Source organism: Natrix helvetica (genome assembly GCF_964273705.1).
Source record: "Natrix helvetica genome assembly, chromosome: 3".
Lineage (NCBI taxonomy): Eukaryota > Metazoa > Chordata > Lepidosauria > Squamata > Natricidae > Natrix > Natrix helvetica.
In genome coordinates this window covers 119,933,368-119,951,934 of record NC_138549.1, presented here as the reverse complement: position 1 = coordinate 119,951,934, position 18,567 = coordinate 119,933,368, and the positions used below count along the sequence as shown (strand labels likewise).

At 38.2% G+C, this 18,567-nt stretch overlaps 1 protein-coding gene across 1 annotated transcript; it reads left to right on the top strand.

The window, feature by feature from the left end:
* Positions 1-272: 272 nt before the first annotated feature.
* Positions 273-16,275, top strand: PROK1 (prokineticin 1; the record flags this gene model as incomplete). Its single annotated transcript, XM_081947854.1, has 3 exons — positions 273-344; positions 14,276-14,401; positions 15,754-16,275. 3 exons carry the CDS (start codon positions 273-275, stop codon positions 15,871-15,873), a joined length of 318 nt encoding a protein of 105 aa, XP_081803980.1. The 3' UTR covers positions 15,874-16,275.
* Positions 16,276-18,567: the final 2,292 nt, after the last annotated feature.

Here is an 18,567-nt window from a genome sequence, read left to right as displayed (position 1 = left end):
ACAAGACTGAAGATGATTGTAGCGTTATAACAGTGTTATAGGCTCACATCTCATCTTTGTGTTCTTGGATCATCGTACTATCACATCAGCAAACAAATTGAAAGGGGCTGAGAAGATGTTAAATAGAGAACCAAGATAGGAGGATGTGATCAGTTCTCACAGAGGCAGGCAGGCAGGCAGGAAGAGACAAACTTGCAATCTTGTTGAGAGGCTGTGTGACATGTAAGAGAGTGTAAGAAGAAGGAAAATAAGCTTTCCCCCCCTCAAGCACCATGAAAATATGTATGCAAATCTTATGCTTCTTTCTTTTACTAACCTTGTGCAAATGTGCAGTGATCACTGGGGTAAGTTCTCTCTCTCTTTTCATTTTTGCTTATGGACTATTGTACTTGTTGAAGAAGTTGTATGACTACACAAGCTGTAAATTTAGGGTCCGCTTGCTATGAAGATGGAATGTGAATTTTGGCAATGTGAGACAGAATGTTTTCTAATATTCCTGACTTAAATGGCATGGCTAATACAGGTTTAAACTAACACTGAATTTTAAGTTACCATTGAAAATATGCAAATCATAACATAATAAAATAAAAATAAGGAACACTGATTATTAATTAATTATAACTATTGCATTTTCACAAGTCCTGGAAGGGTGAAGGGAGGAAAAACCATTTCACTGATTTCAAAGGCTTTTAAAAATATTTATAGGCTTGGAATAGAGTCTGAAATGGTAATATAGTATACACACCAACCTAAAAATGGGACTTATTCCTAAGAAAAGATGCATAGAATTGGACTGAATGTTTATGTAAAGACTTAAAAGTTTAAAAATTGTATGTTTAAAGGTTAGTTTAGTGAATATTGATGAGCTAAGATATACAGTTATATTCTTAATGTTCATTATAAGGCAAGTTTGAATTTCTTTAATGGTTTTTATATGTTTTTCAAAATAACATATTTTCAATATTAGCTATATAAAATCCTAAACTACAGATATATGTTTATTAACCCCATCTGAAAATAGCTTACACAAACCTATTCACAAGCTGCAAATTGATACAAATATTATATTTTAAATATTACCATGTTTAGCCCCATATTGATCAGCACTTGACAAGGGAACTTTTTAAAGATTTCAGCAACTGGCTCTATAATTTGAAAAAAAGAGAAAAATATTTTTGTAGATTTTCTAATGACAAAAGCTTCAGGCAATTCCTTAAATTCTAGATCGTCCTATTTTCAAGTAAAAGATTGCTTATGTGACTATTATTCACAGATATCAGTTAATCGATATAGTATTATCTGCATCAGGTAAATTGAAATCTCTCATTGAGTAAGGTTGAGAACTTCATTCTCCTGGAAGTGTTTACTTGTTAAAGACACTTGTTCAAAAAAAAAATCCTGTTTGATATATGGAGTTGGGCAAAAATTAAAAAAATCAATCCCTGGTCTAGTCATGAAGCAGAGTAGATCAACAGATTGCCGATTTTGTTGAAGGACAGCACCCATTGTCAGTCAACTTCATTGAGACTTCTTTCCAATATGGATAAGAGCATCTTGTAACCTTATGCTAATATGGAGCTAATTTGGAACATTAGATCCAATATATACATTGATGAGCGTTACACTTTTCCCCATTTCTTGTAGAGGAAATATACAATGGCTCGGTCAGAAATACTGGATGTGATTTGCAATCTCTTGATTCTATAAATCCACATACATCTCATGTGGGATAGGAACTCACCCCTCACTATTGGAAATTGAAGGTTAAACACACACAGATACACACACACACACACACACACAGACAGACAGACCCACTCCCTTTGGTATTCAATTGTTTGTATGGTTTGAATATCCCTCTTCCAACCAATTATTATAAATGATGGAAGTTTTGTTTCAGTTTTACACTGAAATTGGTAATACAGGTAGTCCTCCATTTACAACAGTTCAGTTACTGAAAAATGTGACTAATGATCATTTTTTACACATACAACAGTTGCAGCATCCCCATGGTCACTTGATCAAAATTTGGATGCTTGGCAACTGATTCATATTTATGATGGTTGCAGAGTCCCAGGATCATGTGATCCCCTTTTACAACCTTCTCACAAGCAAAGTCAGTGGGGAAGCCTGATTGTCTTAACAACTGTGTTACTAATTTAACAGCTGCAGTGATTCACTTAACAAGTGTGACAAGAAAGATTGTAAAATGGGGCAAAAGTCACTTAACAATTGTCTCACTTAGCAACAGAAATTTTGGGCTCAATTGTGGTCGTAAGTCAAGGAGTACCTCTACACAGATAATGTGCTGCCTTTTATTTAACTTAAAAAAAGAACTAGATGGGATTCTTCTTTTATACAGATACAAACATTTAAAAAGAAACAAAAAATTAATAGTTCTCCTCCATCATATACAAATCCTACTATGGTAGCAAAAATAAACACATTCTATTTAGTTGCAATTTATTTATTTGTCAAATTTATATAGCTACCCATCTCAATCATGGCAACTCTGGGTAGTGCATAACAATAGATAAAAATCAAGAAAAATATATTTAAAGAACCATAATAATAAATATACTCAAACACTGGAAATCTCATAGTTAAAGGAAATAAAAATAGCCCCTTCAACAATCTAGATAGGTGTTCAGTTCTATTGGAGCCTTGGTCTGATCACATAACCAGGTCTTAAGGGTTTTGTGAAATATCAAAAGGGATCAGGCCAATCTAATTTTGCGGGAAAGAATATTTTATCCACAGCAGAGAAGGCACATCTCCTGGGACCCACCAAATGTAAATGCCTTCTCTGCAAGATTTAATGGGGGCAGGCTCAGGGGTGAAATTCAGCAGGTTCTGACAGGTTCTGGAGAACCGGTAGCGGAAATTTTGAGTAGTTTGGAGAATCGGCAAATACCACCTTCGGCTTGCCCCAGAGTGGGGAGGGAATGGGGATTTTGCAGTATCCTTCCCCTGCCAGGCCCACCAAACCTTGCCCACAGAACCGGTAGTAAAAAAAAGTGAATTTTACCACTGGACAGGCTGATATAAGTGGGGAAAGCCATGAAGTCATAAAGAGCTTTAAGGATTAAAAATAGCACCTTGAATTGGACGTAGAAGCAGACTGGCAACCAATGTAGCTCAAGAAGCAGAGGTCTAATATGCATTGACTTAGGAGTGCACATAATTGTCTCTGCTGCAGCATTCTGTACCAGCGGAACCTTCCAGATGCTCTTCAAGGGCAACTCCATGTAGAGCACATTGCAGTAGTCAAATCTAAAGGTGACTAGGGCATCAGTGACTGTTATCAGGACCTGCTGATCCAGGAACTGTGGAAACAGTCTTCAAGCAACACTGCCACCTACTCCTCAAGAACGACCCCAAATTGCATGTTGGGTCTGTCTAGGGCAGTGCTAGCACCAAACATTATACATTCCTCTAAGCAGTGGGCTCCCAAAACAAAAGATATTTGGTCTTGTCAGGGTTTAATGAAGCCTCTTGTTTCTCATCCAGCTCCTCACAGGCTCTAGGCAACGAGACAAGATGCTCATTGTATCACTTACGGTAATTCACTAAGGGTAGAGATGTACAATTGGGTATCATCAGATTTCCCCTAGTAAAATTACTAAAATTCAAAGTCTGCCAAATTTATTGGGCTTACAGCTTCTTCAGGGGATGATGGGTCATGTGATCAGAGCAATCATTTTTATTTCTTTAACATCTCCCTTGCCACTAATCCCAATGCCTTCATACAATCGTAGCATTCAGATTAGTGGTTCTGGAAATTAAGGTTTGGACACACCTGGAGAACTCCAATTGGGGAAACCACCCTGAAAATGTGTCTATGATTGCAATTTGTTTTCCTATTAATTCATTTCAATATTACTGATAATTTTATTAAAGAATCCTGCCTTTAATTTCATAATTAAAGATACTTCTCAAATAAGCAACTGATTGAATCTATTGAACAGGACTACAATGGGAACACTTTATGTTAACCCACTCAATTTTTTTCTCAGCTGTATGCTTATCGGCCAGTTCTATTTGTCTGTTACTTTGGAAATAATCATATACAGCAGGAGTCTCCAAACTTGGCCACTTTTAGACTTGTGGACTTCAACTCTCAGAATTCCTCAGCCAGCAGAGCTCCACAAGTCTTAAAATGCCCATGTTTGGAGACCCCTGATATACAGTTTATAAAGAAAAACCATTCTCACCTCTACATGTCATATGTGTCTTCCTCGATCTCAGATCCTTGACCAGAGGCCTGGAAATTTGAGGGTTCTGTGCAATGCCTTCATGGTTTCTAGCACTGCCTTCTTCCTATCACTGAATTCTATATACAGTATGAGAGATATACAGTAGGTTGAAAATGAAATGAAACAACAACAACAAAAAAAAAACACCCTACAGGTAGTCCTCAACTTACAACAGTTCATTTAGTGACTGTTCAAAGTTACAACGGCACTGAAAAAAGTGACGTATGACCATTTTCACACTTATGACCGTTGCAGCATCATGGTCACATGATCAAAATTTGGATGCTTGGCAACTTGTTCATATTTATGACAGTTGTGGTATCATGGGGTCATGGGATCCCCTTTTGCGACCTTCTGAAGAGCAACGTCAATGGGGAATCCAGATTCACTTAATAACAACCATGTTGCTAACTTAACAAATGCAGAACTCACTTAACAAATGTTTCACTGAGCAACATACATTTTGGGCTCAATTGTGGTCGTAACTCAAGGACTACCTGTATTTCATGGCAATACCTCATGGGTTGAAATTGTTTAAAATTAGCCCATTCTTCTGTGATCTGTATTTAAAAGTTGTTTCTAATTTACTATGCAGATATTTCATTCAGATTTCAAATAGAAGTTGAATTCTGAGGAAATCGAAATAGAAAAATAAAAACCAAACAAAACTGTCTGAACAATCCTCTCAGTGTACCTAAAGGGATCTGAATTACAATCAAGTCAAATAAAGAGTCGACTCTCTCAAAAGTATTGTAATAACTGCTCATATTCTTGATGAGTTATTTCCCATTCCTTAAATAGTTCTGATGACCTCAGCATGACAATTCATAGCCTGACAGAATTTGATTTGTGTTTGTGTAATGTTTCTTTGACTAAAACTGATATTTATTTCCTCATCTTTACTTAATTTAAGCTATTTGAATTTTAACAGATGCAGGAAATTGCATTATTACGTATTTGTCCTGACATTTATCTATTTAGATTGTCACAGCTGTGGCATGTAAGTGATTCAGATAATATTTTAGATGACAGTGGAAGTAGATATTTTTAAAAGAGCAGCTCACTTTGGCGCTACAATCATCAGCATGAACAGAATTATAGTAAAAATGGTTAGGAAAGAATTTATGGCATTTCGTCAAACCTTTTGCTCATATACACTCTCTCATACACACAACCATAGGCTTAAACACAGACTTCACTTTCATAGGCGTCAAGAAGAACCAATTCAATAGCTATCACACTCTATATCAGAAGACCAAGAATTGAATTAGGAGGCTTTCAAATATTGCTGTAGCTGCCAAAAAAGCCAACATAGTTCTAGGCTGCATTAACAGAGGGATAGAATCAAGATCATGTGAATTGTTAATACCACTTTATAAGTCCTTGGTAAAATCACACTTAGAATACTGCATCCAGTTTTATTTTGTTTTTTTGAAAAAGGTTTTTTATTTTTTATTCTTCATACATACATTCACAAATGTACATTCTCATAATTATTATTAATATTCTGTGTGTATCTTTTGACATTTATAACAATTATTTTCTCCATCTAAAGATTTAAATACATTTAAATAGCAGTAAAAATAAGTTTTGGTCGCCACGATGTAAAAAAGATGTGGAGACTCTAGAAAGAGTGCAGACAAGAGCAACAAAGATGATTAGAGGACTGGAGACTAAAACATATGAAGAACGGTTGCAGGAGCTGGATATGTCTCGTTTAATAGAAATAAGGACTATGGGAGACATGATAGCAGTGTTCTAATATCTCAGGGGTTGCCACAAAGAAGAGGGAGTCAAGCTATTCTCCAAAGCACTTGAGGGCAGGACAAGAAGAAATGGATGGAAACTAATCGAGGAGAGAAACAATCTAGAATAAGGAAAAATTTCCATTAACCAGTGGTATAACTTGCCTCCAGAAGTTGTAAATGCTCCAATACTGGAAGTTTTAAAGAAGAGATTGGATAACAATTTGTCTGAAATGGTATAGGGTTTCCTGCCTAAGCAGGGGGTTAGACTTGAAGACCTCCAAAGTCCATTCCAACTCTGTTATTCTATTCTATATTCCTGAGAAGCAGAGATTAAAGTTTAATAAAAAAAGAACAAATGTTAACATGGGGATAGCACCTGGCTTATGAAGATTTTATCTGAAACCTGTTTTCTACATCAAAGGTAACTCCTGGGCTATAGGAGACATATATGTGAGCTTGCTCCCTTTCGATTAACCATAAACAGTTTTCATGGTAAGGAAGTAGCAAGTCAAGACTGTAAGATGTAAGCCATTGGGCATCACCATATTTTCGGAGTCCTGAGTTTGGGACCTACAGCTATAGCTACATGTTGCAATAATGGTATATTTGAAATATAGCAATAGCGCATCGACATATACTGCTTCGTAGTACTTTTAAAGCCCTCTCTAAGCGGTTTACAGAGTCACCATATTGCCCCCAACAATCTGGGTCCTCATTTTACCAATCTCAGAAGGATGGAAGGCTGAGTCAATCTTGAGCTGGTCAGAATCGAATTCCTGGAGTGAGCAGTGAGTCAGCCTGCAATGCTGCATTCTAACCATTACGCCACCAAGGATCTTCTTCTGTAAGGAAGGCTGGCTGAAGGTCTTAGAGAAAATTAGCTGTACTTAATAGCACCGCGGGAGGGGGCTGGGGGGGGGGAGATTCTTTTTCTCCAGCAAATGACTATTTTGCCAAGGATGAGCTATTGGGCTCCTTTAGCTTGGATTGTAGCTCTGTTGGTGGAGTAAGATAACTTTCTTTTTGCTTCAAACCATGGCAATAAAACAGGGGGGAATCTGAGACTCAGTCACTGGTAGTCCTTGATTTTCAATCACAATTCAACCCAACATTTCCATTTCTAAGCAAGGCAGTTGTTAAGTAAGTTGCGCCTCATTTTGCAACCTTTTTTGCCACGCTTGTTAAGCAAATCACGTTAAGTGAATCTATATTCGTTAAGAGATTCTGGCTTCTTTCATTAACTTTGCTTGTCGGAAGCTGGCCGGCCGGGAAGGTTACAAATGGCCATCACATGACAATGCAACAGTCATAAGTACACGCCACGTGCTTAGGATCCAGATTTTGATCATGTGATCATTGAGATGCTGTAACGGTCGTAAGAGTGAAAAACCAGTCATAAGTCATGTTTTTCAGTGCTGTTGAACAGTCACTAAATGAATGGCTGTAAGTTGAGAACTATCTGTGTATGTACTTGGTGACAGCAACACAGCAAGGAAAAGATGAAGGCTGTCATTCAGTTAATGCTGATAGATTTATATTCCTAGTCTCAAAGTACTTTCACAATACAAGGACAGAGAAGATCGATAATATACTTTCTATCTTCTCTCTGGTCTCTCTGGATCACAGTGGTTGCTTCTTATTGTGCCTGCATGCTCCCCAATGCAAGAAATTAATAGATCCCCTGCTGCTTAATGCATCCCCGAAAGTTATTTTGTTTGCCAGGATTTGGAGCCAGCTTGATTCATTCTCAGTCTCAAGTTCCCATTACCTTTCTGTTTTAGATATTAGCCAGAAAAATAAATGTCTACCCTGTTCTTCACATGTCTTTGAATGATTACCAGCAGGAAGGATGGGATAATCTATATTCTGTAGAGGAGTCAGGCAGCTCGGTTTCCTTCTGTAAACAGGATAGAGCTGGGGGCCAGGCACTGCTGAAAATATCTCCTCCAACGGAATTGCATTTCTATTAGTCAACCAATCCAGATGTTTATCTTCTTCCCCAAATCGCTTCTACACTCTCAGGGAAATCAAACAAAAGCACAGGGGGTTTGGAGTACTTTTCCTGTGGCAGTCCCTTCCTTGTGAAAGACCCTCCCCCTGAAATCCTATAGGCCTCTACACTTTTAACCTTTCAGGAAGCTGTAAAGAACTGGCTTCTACCCCCAAGCATCGGCTTAAGGTGAAGTTGGAGTTGGAAGAGCTGGTTGTGGGTTGCCATCAAGAGAGATTGGTTGTGGTGCCAGGTTTCCTTGTTGCTTCTGTTGCTATTGACTTCTGCTTTTTTTTAACTTTTTGTATAACATTGTTCCTATATTATGGTTGTGAGCCACCTCGAGTTCTAATTTTAAGATGGGTAGCCACACAAGTTTATAAATAAACAATTCACTGATTTTTATCACCTGTTATACAGTAGTCCTCGACTTACAACAGTTCATTTAAAGACTGTTCAAAGTTGCAATGCACCAAAAAAGTAACTTATGACCGTTTTTCACATTTATGACTATTGAAGCATCCCCGTGGTCATGTGCTCAAAATTCAGAGGCTTGGCAAATGACTCATATTTATGACGGTTGCAGTGTCCCAGGGTCATGTGATCACCTTTTGTAACCTTCTGAAAACTAAAGTCAATGGGGAAGCCAGGTTCACTTAACCACCATGTGGCTAATTAACAACTGAAGTGATTCACTTAACAACTGTGGCAAGAAAGATAATAAAACGGGGAAAAACTCATTTAACAACTATCTTCCTTAGCAACATACCGTATTTTTTGGATTATAAGACACACCGGTATATAGGCCCTCCCAAGATTTCGAAGAGGTAAGTAAGAAAAAAAAGGTTTTGTTCTCTCCGGTCCCCAGGAGCACTCTGCGGGCTTCAGCAGGGCTGGGCTAAGGCAAAAATGCCCCCCTTTTTCACCAAAATGGGAGCATTTTCCCCTTCCCCCAGCCCTGCTGAAGCCTGCAAAGTACTCCTGGGAGGTGGGAGAAGGCAAAAACACCCCTGTTTTGGTGAAAAACAGTCTGTTTTTCGCCCATTTTTCACAACGCTAGGCTGCAGGGGCGAGGCTTTGGGAGGCCAAAAATGGCTGTATTCCGTGTATAAGACGCACCAACATTTCCATGTTCTTTTAGTGAGGGAAAAGATGAGTCTTATACTCTGAAAAATACGGTAAATTTTGGGCTCAATTATGGTCATAAGTCGAGGAATACCTGTATTACTTCACTTTTTAATATACTCAATTCATCACATTTATTTTGCAAATAGTACAGCTCAAAAAGTTCTGATCTAAAACTATAATCTCCATAAGCCTTATTTGACAAGATATGATCCTCTATTTGAGTTTTGTGTACAACTCTCCTGTATAGTTCAGTGTGCTATAAAACTTTACATATTTTTATATATCTATCAAATTTCTACATTGAACCTCATCTAAGTGATTCTAGTCAGATTACAACTAAAAATGAAGATGCTGACTTGTTCCTGTGACTGGCAAATTGTCAGTCCAAATTATGGCTGGTAATTTGGTAATTTCCACCTCTCAGCATTCTGGAATATTCCACTTTGGAGAAGGCTATTCTATGTGGCACTGGAAGGTCTTTTTGAGTCTTTTTCTGGCTTAGTGGCTGGACTCAGTTATTTCCCCAGGGTAAACATCTACCCATCCAAGACTGTTGAGAAATTCAGGCAAATAATTGAGGCAAATAACAGTATCTTCTAGTGAAATGTTTTTTCTCCTTCACCAATATTCTCATTGCAAGATAATATGAGTCTTGGTTTTCTGACTGTTTTATTTAAATTGCAAAATTAACTCTACTGTTAAATGTTTAGAAGTTAAGTCACAATGGAAATAACCATTTCTTGATTAAAGCCGTTGCAAATATTTGGAATTGGTTTAATAGAATATTATTCCTGCTGAACAAGAGTATTACAGATTGCCTCATTCTTTTCTGGAAAGCAAAACTATGATTTATTTCTTACCAACAGAATTGTGGCATAATCAGAGTTAGATGCCCACTGCAAATTACAAAGTTTCTTAAACAAGGGAGAATGGAAGAAGTGGAATAATTTTCCTGCTTATTATTTCTTCCCCTGAAAATCAGTATATTTATTGCTCTTTTGAGATGCACTGTTAATGCATCCCCATATTTCAAAAAGGATGCCATATAAATGTCATTTCATTTTGTTGTGATGCCTGCAATTTTACTCCCCCTTGTAATAAATGATGAGATTAGTTATAAGCAGTCATGTTTTATTTGCCTGACATCTCTTTCTTCTTCTAAAGGCAGCTCTTTTTGATTAACGTGCTTCATAGAGGAGCAACTTCGCCAGTGTGCTGGGTCGAACAGGAGTCTAATGGCAAACAAACTCTAGACTAATTTATATGACAGTGGTTGCAGGGAAGCTACTCAAAAACCTTGCCTGAGGCCAATTGGCACAGACCCTCTATTAGCAATCCAACATCCATGTTCTGGCAAGAGCTCTACAACTGACATAGGCTTAATGAATTAAATAAAATTAACATGGGTTTAATTCTATGTGTATCTTCATAGTACCTGCATGACTTAATGTCCAACAAGCTCCTAACAAGCCTGTATGGTGAAGACAGGCTTTGCTTATCACAAAATTTACAAAACTAAAGAAGCTTTCCTTAACTAGACATTTTTGTAGATTTGGATCAGAGGTGGGTTCCTACCGGTTCGGCCGAACCGGTAGTGGTATGGCGGCCTGGGTTGCCAAAACCGGTGGCGAACCAGGCCTGCCATGCCCCCGAGTTGGTTCCTTGGTCACTGCCGCTGCCATCTTGTTTTTTAGTTCTGTGCATGCGCAGAACAATTTTAATTGAACTGCGCATGCGCATGAGCGAACTGGCAGTAACGCTGGACAGAACCTGCCCCTGGTTTGGATATCAGTACAGCCCTTTTGATACTTTGTTGGAATGGCAATTTAGAGCAGCACATAGTTCTTTGCTTGATCTAAGGGCAATTCCATATTGCAATCAAAATTACTTCTCTCCTAAACTATACCCATTTTTTCTTAAGCAAATTTGTAGTGGATTGGCAATAGGTTTGGGCTGATGCTCACTCTGGACTATTGACTATTGGAAAATCTGATTTCTTGTTCTCCTCTTTCTTCCCTTCTCACCCATGTAGGGAAAGCAAACCTCATTGACAATTCTGTGTGGACTGATCTACTATTGCCTGCTTTTTTCTTTTTAGGGATTGTCCCTTCCTACTAGTCCTCATGACTTTCCTTTGATTTCCTAGATATTTGTTCTGCATGGATGTCTTTGCATCCCCTTCTGAAATTGGCATTTTCTTCTTTTCTTTCCTTAAAGTAGAATCACTGTTTTGGTGCTACCATAATGAAAACAATAGGGAAGTTCTTGAGTATCCATTTAACATAATTCTGGAAGTCTAGCTTCCAGTTACTGATTTAAATTGTATTGACCATTGTAATTGTGCAATTAACAGTAATAAGAAGACTGCTTTACTGTATTATTTAAGCAATTTAATTCCATATGAGAATTAAATTAGATGCCAGCAAAAGATACTGTATAAAAGGAGTGGGCAACTAAGACCTGTGGACTTCAACTCCCAGAATTCCTGAGCCAGTATAGAAAATACACATAGGTTGGTCAGTTGCTAAATTGTATCTGACTCTTCATGATCCCATTGTCCACAGCACACCAGCCTCCCCTGTCCACCCCTGTCTCCTGAACTTTGTCCAAATTTATTCATTCATTCATTATGTTGGTCACACTATCTAGCCACCCCATCCTCTGCCGCCCCCTTCTCTTTTTGTCTTCAATCTTCCCCAAACTCACAGTATTTTCCAATGAGTCCTCTCTTCTCATTAGGCGGCCAAAGTATTTGAGCTTCAGCTTCAGTATCTGTCCTTGCAAAGAACAATCAGGGTTGATTTCCTTTAGGGTTGACTCATTTGATTTCCTTGCAGTCCAAGGGACTCTTAAGAGTCTTCTCCAGTACCAACAATTCAAAAGGATCAACTCTTCAGCTTTCAGCCTTCCTCATGGGTTATGCATGGATTACTACAGGTAGTTCTTGACTTACAAACATAAACAAGCCCAAAATTTCTGTTGCTGATTGAGACGTTTGTTAAGGGAGTTTTGCTCCATTTTATGACCTTTCTTGCCACAGTTGTTAAGTGAATCACTACAGTTGTTAAGTTAGTAACAAGTTATTAAATGAATCTGACTCCCCTACTAACTTTGCTTATTAGAAGGTTACAAAAGGTGATCACATGACCCTGGGACAGTTCAACCATCATAAATATGAATCAGTTGCCAAGCATCCAAATTTGGATCATATGACCATGGGGATGCTGCAATAGTGATAAGTGTGAAAAACAGTCACAAGTCACTTTTTCAGTGCTGTTGTAACTTCAAACAGTCACTAAATGAATTGTTGTAAGTCAAGGTCTACCTGGGAAAACCATAGCTTTGACTGTCCCAAAAGGTGCTTTTTCAAGAGGCAACTGGACTTTCTGGTTTTTTTTTGAAGACATTTCTCTTCTCAACCAGGAAGCTTCTTCAACTGATGAGAAGCAAAATATCTTCAAAGAAGAAACCAAAAAGTCCAAATGCCTCTTGAAAAAGCACCTTTGGGACACCATGACTGAGAATCTCCATAGACATAGCTTTGACTGTATGGAACATTGTCAGCAAGATGATGTCTCTGCTTTTTAATATGCTTTCTAGGTTTGCCATAGCTTTCCTCCTAAGAAGCAAGAGTCTTTTAATTTTATGGCTGCAGTCACTGTCTGCAGTGATCTTAGAGCCCAAGAAAATAAAATATGTCACTGATTCCATTTCTTCTCCTTCTATTTGCCAGGAAGTGATGGGACTGGATGCCAGGATCTTTTAATGTTGCATTTCAAGCCAACCTTTGCACTTTCCTCTTCTACTCTTATCAAAAGATTCTTTAGTTCCTCTTCACTCTGCCATGAGAGTGGTACTGTCTGCATAACTGATGCTTTTGATATTTCTTCCAGCAAACTTAATTCTGGCTTGTGATTCATCCAGCTCATCATCTTGCATGATCTACTCTGCATATACGTAAATTAAATAAGCAGGGTGACAATATACAGCCTTGTCATACTCCTTTCCCTATCTTGAACCAATGAGTTGTCCCACGTCCGGTTTTAACTGGTACTTCTTGAACTAAATACAGGTTTCTCATGAGACAGATAAGATGGTCTAGTATTCCCATCTCTTTAAGAATGTGCCAGAAATAGATGGGTTTTCTGGAACTCCCTTGTTTTTTTCCCATAATCCAGAGAATATTGCTAATTTGATCTCTAGTTCCTCTGCCTCTTTGAAACGCAATTTGTGTTTTTGGTAGTTCTCGATTCACATGCTGCTGAAGCTTAGCTTGTGGGATTTTGATCATAACCTTGCTAGAGTGTGAAATGAATGCAGTGTGAACATTCTTCGGTATTGCCCTTCTTTGGGATTTGAACATAAAAAGACCCGTGGCTGCTGTTGATTTTTAAAAATGTGCTGGCATGCAACTAGCAGTATTTTAACAGCATCATCTTTTAGGATTTTAAATAGCACAGCTGGAATAATGTCACCTCCACTAGCTTTGTGGTTGGCAATACTTCCTAAGGCCCACTTGGCTTCATACTCCAGGATGTCTGGCTCAGGGTCAACGATCACTCCATCAGGGTTATCAGGGACATTAAGATCTTTCTTATATAGTTCTTCTCTGTATTCTTGCCACCTTTTCTTAATCTCTTCGTAAGCTCCAACTTTTCGCTGCCATCAAGTGGTCACTGGCATTTTTACAATCTAGATACAGCAGATCTAGCTTAATGTAAATCCCTTGAAAAAGCTTGTGTTTTCTGCACTTGCATGATCATTAAATCAGTTCAAACTTTAACAAACAATTGCATGTAAGCGTTACTGTATAATTCTTAGTATGTGCCACTCAGCAGAGATTACAGTGTGGTCTTGTGAAAATTACTCTAATGTTTATGTTAAATTTAGTCTCCTATTTGGTTAGCTCTCTGACAAAATGTACATTTGACATCAGATATAAAACCTGTTATTCAGCTATAATAAATGTTGGGACCTACCAGTGACATTTTCCCAGGTCTTGATGTTTTTAATTATTTGTAACATCTTCTTTATTAGAAGACTGCTTCTCTAAAACTCTCGCAGATCTTTACATCTGCAATAAAACTATAATGGTAAATAACAGTTTCCTCGTCAAACTAGCATTTCTGTGAATTTTGTTTGTTTGTTTGCAGGCCTGTGAAAGAGATCTGCAGTGTGGAAGTGGAACATGTTGTGCCATCAGCTTGTGGCTCCGTGGACTTCGTATGTGCACTCCATTGGGGCGTGAGGGAGATGAATGCCACCCTATTAGTCATAAGGTATTTGTAAGTGGCCTCAGCTAGCTCACGACATGAAGTACTAATTGTCATTTATGTCAACATATACACTATATTGCCAAAAGTATTCGCTCACAACTGAGTTTGATTATGTGGATGGCTGAGCGAATACTTTTGGCAATATAGTATATCTTTGTATTGATTTGTGTATGTATGTATGTATGTATGTATGTATGTATGTATGTATGTATGCTGGAACACGTGACATTTTCTACAGGCTTCACATTATTTATCATTTGTTTATTAACATGTTTACATTTCAGTTTGCATCTGCAGGGTGCATTTATGTATTACTTGAGTATTCAATTTTCTACAGCCTGAACATTGTTTGATTTTGTTGAGTTGAAACAAAGCAACAGTAACCTTAGCTGCTGCATAATTATCAATTAAATTGTGAGGGAGGTAAAACCTCTGATTTCTTAACTGAAGTTAAGTTGCTTCACATAACAATTCAGTTTTCAAGGAAATAAGTTTTTTTTTAAAGACAGCAGGTATCAACATAGCATTACCTTTGTATGAAAAAGTGTGGCCTTTTACTTCTCTCTCATGAGATGATTTCACATATTCTTAAGTCTCCAAGGGAGAAGTGAAACATTTTTCCCACGTTGAATAAGACTTTGTTCCTCTTTACCTCAGAAATTTCTAGAAAACTGAAGATCCTGGGTCCACTCCAAATTACATTGCAGAGTTTAAGTCAGGGTTTTTGAAACTTGACAACTTTATCCTTCAACTCCCAGAATGCTTCCAGCCACCATTCCAGAATTCCATCTAAAGGTGGTTGTTGCGTTTGAAAAAAGGTGGGTTTAGATCAGGGGTGTCAAACTCGATTTCATTGAGGGCTGCGTCAGGGTTGTGTTTGTCCTTGGGGAGCTGGGGATGCATGGCCAGGGTGGACTTGGCCAGTTTGACATCACTCATGTTGGGGGCGCATGTGGTAGCCTGAGCAGTCTGCCAGCGAAAACAGGCTCCCAAGCTCCATTTTCAGCTGTGATGGCCTCCTGCAACCCTCTGCCAGCAAAAACAGAGCTTGGCAAGGCTGCATGTAGCCCTTCCAAGCTCCATTTTCTCTGGCAGAGGCACCGCGGGCTGGTCCTTCACGGTTTCCAGGGCGGCCCCATGTGCCAGATCTAAACACCCTGTATTTGGCCCTGGGCCTTGTGTTTGACACCCTTGGTTTAGAGATAGATTAGGCCATATAAATCCAAGGTTTTTTTTCATTTTGCTTTTATTAAGGATAAAGTATTTTACAGCTTCTTTGTGCATTTAGTTGCTTACCTTAATTGATTGCAAAGTTTATTATTAACATTATTTCTATTTTCTATTTTCTTTAAAAGGTCCCTTTCTTCGGAAAACGGCAACATCACACCTGTCCTTGTTTGCCAAATCTCGTATGTTCTAAATTCACTGATGGGCGATACCGATGCTCAATAGACTTCAAGAACATGGATTTTTAATGAAAAGTGCTTTGTGACCTTCATACCTTTAAATCCACAGCATGTTAAAACGTGTTGAAGATAATTGTCAGTTTATACAAATGACTTAAATGGGCTGTCAGTAATTAATAACTTCTGAATGTGCAGATATTGTTCCTGTAAAACAAATGAAGAGATTCCAGAACTGGGATTAAAAATATAAACTTGCAGAATGACTAACGTGAGCTGGGTATATTTTTGTAGCTCTGGAAACATATTTATTTATCCCAGAATATCTTTTTAAAAAACTAGGTAGTTAATATTGCTGTTTCTGGAAAAATGATAGATATAGATTAGATAACTAGCTAGCTAGCTAGACAAACAGACAAATAGACATAGATAGATAATAGATATTTGTGTTCTCCTCATCTTTCCTACTCACAGTTTAATCTCCATGTGCAAAGTCACTCATGGAAAGATTGTATACTTTTCCACTGCGTCGAAGAAAGTTTGCCAGCTTCAAATGGTTTGCTAACTTTTTTCATGTAGTTCTGACCCTCATTAGTACAATTAGAGGCAGATTCCCTATGAAACTATGTGTTTCCAGACAGAAGTGAAAAAATGCTTAGCTCTCATAATGTTGTGACCTTGTGAAAGTTACGAAGTCCTTGATGAAAGCAGACAAAACATAGCATCATCAATTTCCTGCAGTTTGATTAAAAAGTTAAATTGCCACAGAATGTTTCAGGAAAGGAGAGCAATCAAATTGGTAGTATAAGGGAAGGAATACCTTTTCTCTTCCATTTCCCTACTGAACTCCCCCCCCCGTTACCATGGGTACTGAAAAAGAAAAACATATAGACGTTTTCCTTAATGTGGTCTTGATCAGATTGATTTCCCACCCCCTCTTGAATGTGATTAAAGTTTTTATACAATTCCTACTTTGACCAGCTATAATTAATCAGAATAGTTGTTATAGGCAAGAGAAGAAACCAGAGTGGTGCTCCTTGGATAAACAAACTAAGAATTTTGGATCTGAACCCCCCTGATGTGGGACTACAGTACTTTCCTGAACCTTGACAAGCATTTTAATTCTTTAGTGGTCATTAGTTTACAGCATAGTCAATCTGGTCAATAAGTGTTTCTCAACTTCAGTATTTTAACATGCATGGGCCAACTCCTACAGTTTCCCAGCCAGTATGCTTTAATCAAACAAACCATTGCCTGAAACCTTTCGTCCACACATGGTATGCTTGTGTGAAATAAAATGTGCATAATTGTTATTTTAGAGCAGCGGTTCTCAACCTGTGGGTGGGTATCCCTTTGGGGGTCGAACGACCCTCTCAGAGGGGTCGCCTAAGACCATTGGAAAACACATATTTTCGATGGTCTTAGGAACCGAGACACCAGTTTGATGGTTGGGGGTCACCACAACATGAAGAACTGTATTAAAGGGTCGCGGCATTGGGAAGGTTGAGAACCACTGTTTTAGAGGGTGGGGGAGTGGTGTTGGGTTGTTTTATGGATCACATTTTTCTCTGAGATATGCTCAATAGGATGGATAGAAAGTATTTAATAATGGAAAGAAAGAAGGGAGCCAGATTTGCCACAAAAGACACCTAATCAGTATTACTCTTGCAATTTTTTTTTTGAAAACAGGAACAAAAATTCTTCTGCAACGGTTTGAAAGTTTGTATTTCTGCCTAAATCGGGTTAAGTGTAGAACTATAAAATATTCACCTCATAAGAACTCTCATCCATGATTGCGGATAGAAGCCAATAATTACAGGGCGTGGATATGTACCATGCTTGATAAGATTATTTCCCCCTTGTAACATGCAGATTCTTCCATTATTGTTATGTGTGTTATATTGTAAAATGAAGTATATTACCTGTAGTGTATATAAATTATATAAGTACTGGATGGCTGTCATATCATGTAATGCAAGTCATGTAATTACTGTTAGACTACTTTGGCCAGATAAAGGAAATGCATACTTTTAAACCACATTTAGAAAATGATACTTTCCACACACACAAACACACAAAACCTTGCATCAGTTTGAAAGCAGTTCTGGACCTCCAATTCCAAAATATCGGCAAATGTTTGGCAGCAGAAATTATTTATTTCTGACTCGGTAACACTTTCTCAGTGAAGTTTCTATTTTGTATTTCTATTCAGTTAGTTTTGATGACACCTTACTCCAACCATTTTGTTTTTATTTATCCATTTCCCCGTTCCTGCCTCAATTTGTCTCCCTGCAGCTCAAGGTAAGGAAGTGATTTTTGCTGTTGGGCTCAGCACCGTAAGGCCAACAGATGGGTTTGGACTGAAGCACATGGGCCAACTTCAAAGTGCAATTGGGGAACAAATAAGGAAGCTCTCAGAGGCTCAGAGATTCTCATGGCATGAATGTTTGCCCCTTTTTATATCTGGCCATATTTGGAATTTAATAGACTGCCATGGCAGCAGCCTTGGCTAACCATAAAATATTATTCTGCAAAAAACTAGCTGGTAATATGGAGACACAAGCAAGCAGATTATGAGGTGAATGCATGGCCTGAAATTCATAACCCAAAATAATGTGATGCCATCATTATGTCCCACCCCCCAAAAAAACAAAAGGCAAATACCTGTTTCAGATGATGGTATTTTTTTATCTCCATCTCTTTCTCTCAGTCTGCCCATATTCCCAATTTCTGTCTTTGGACATATATACAGTAAATACAGAGACC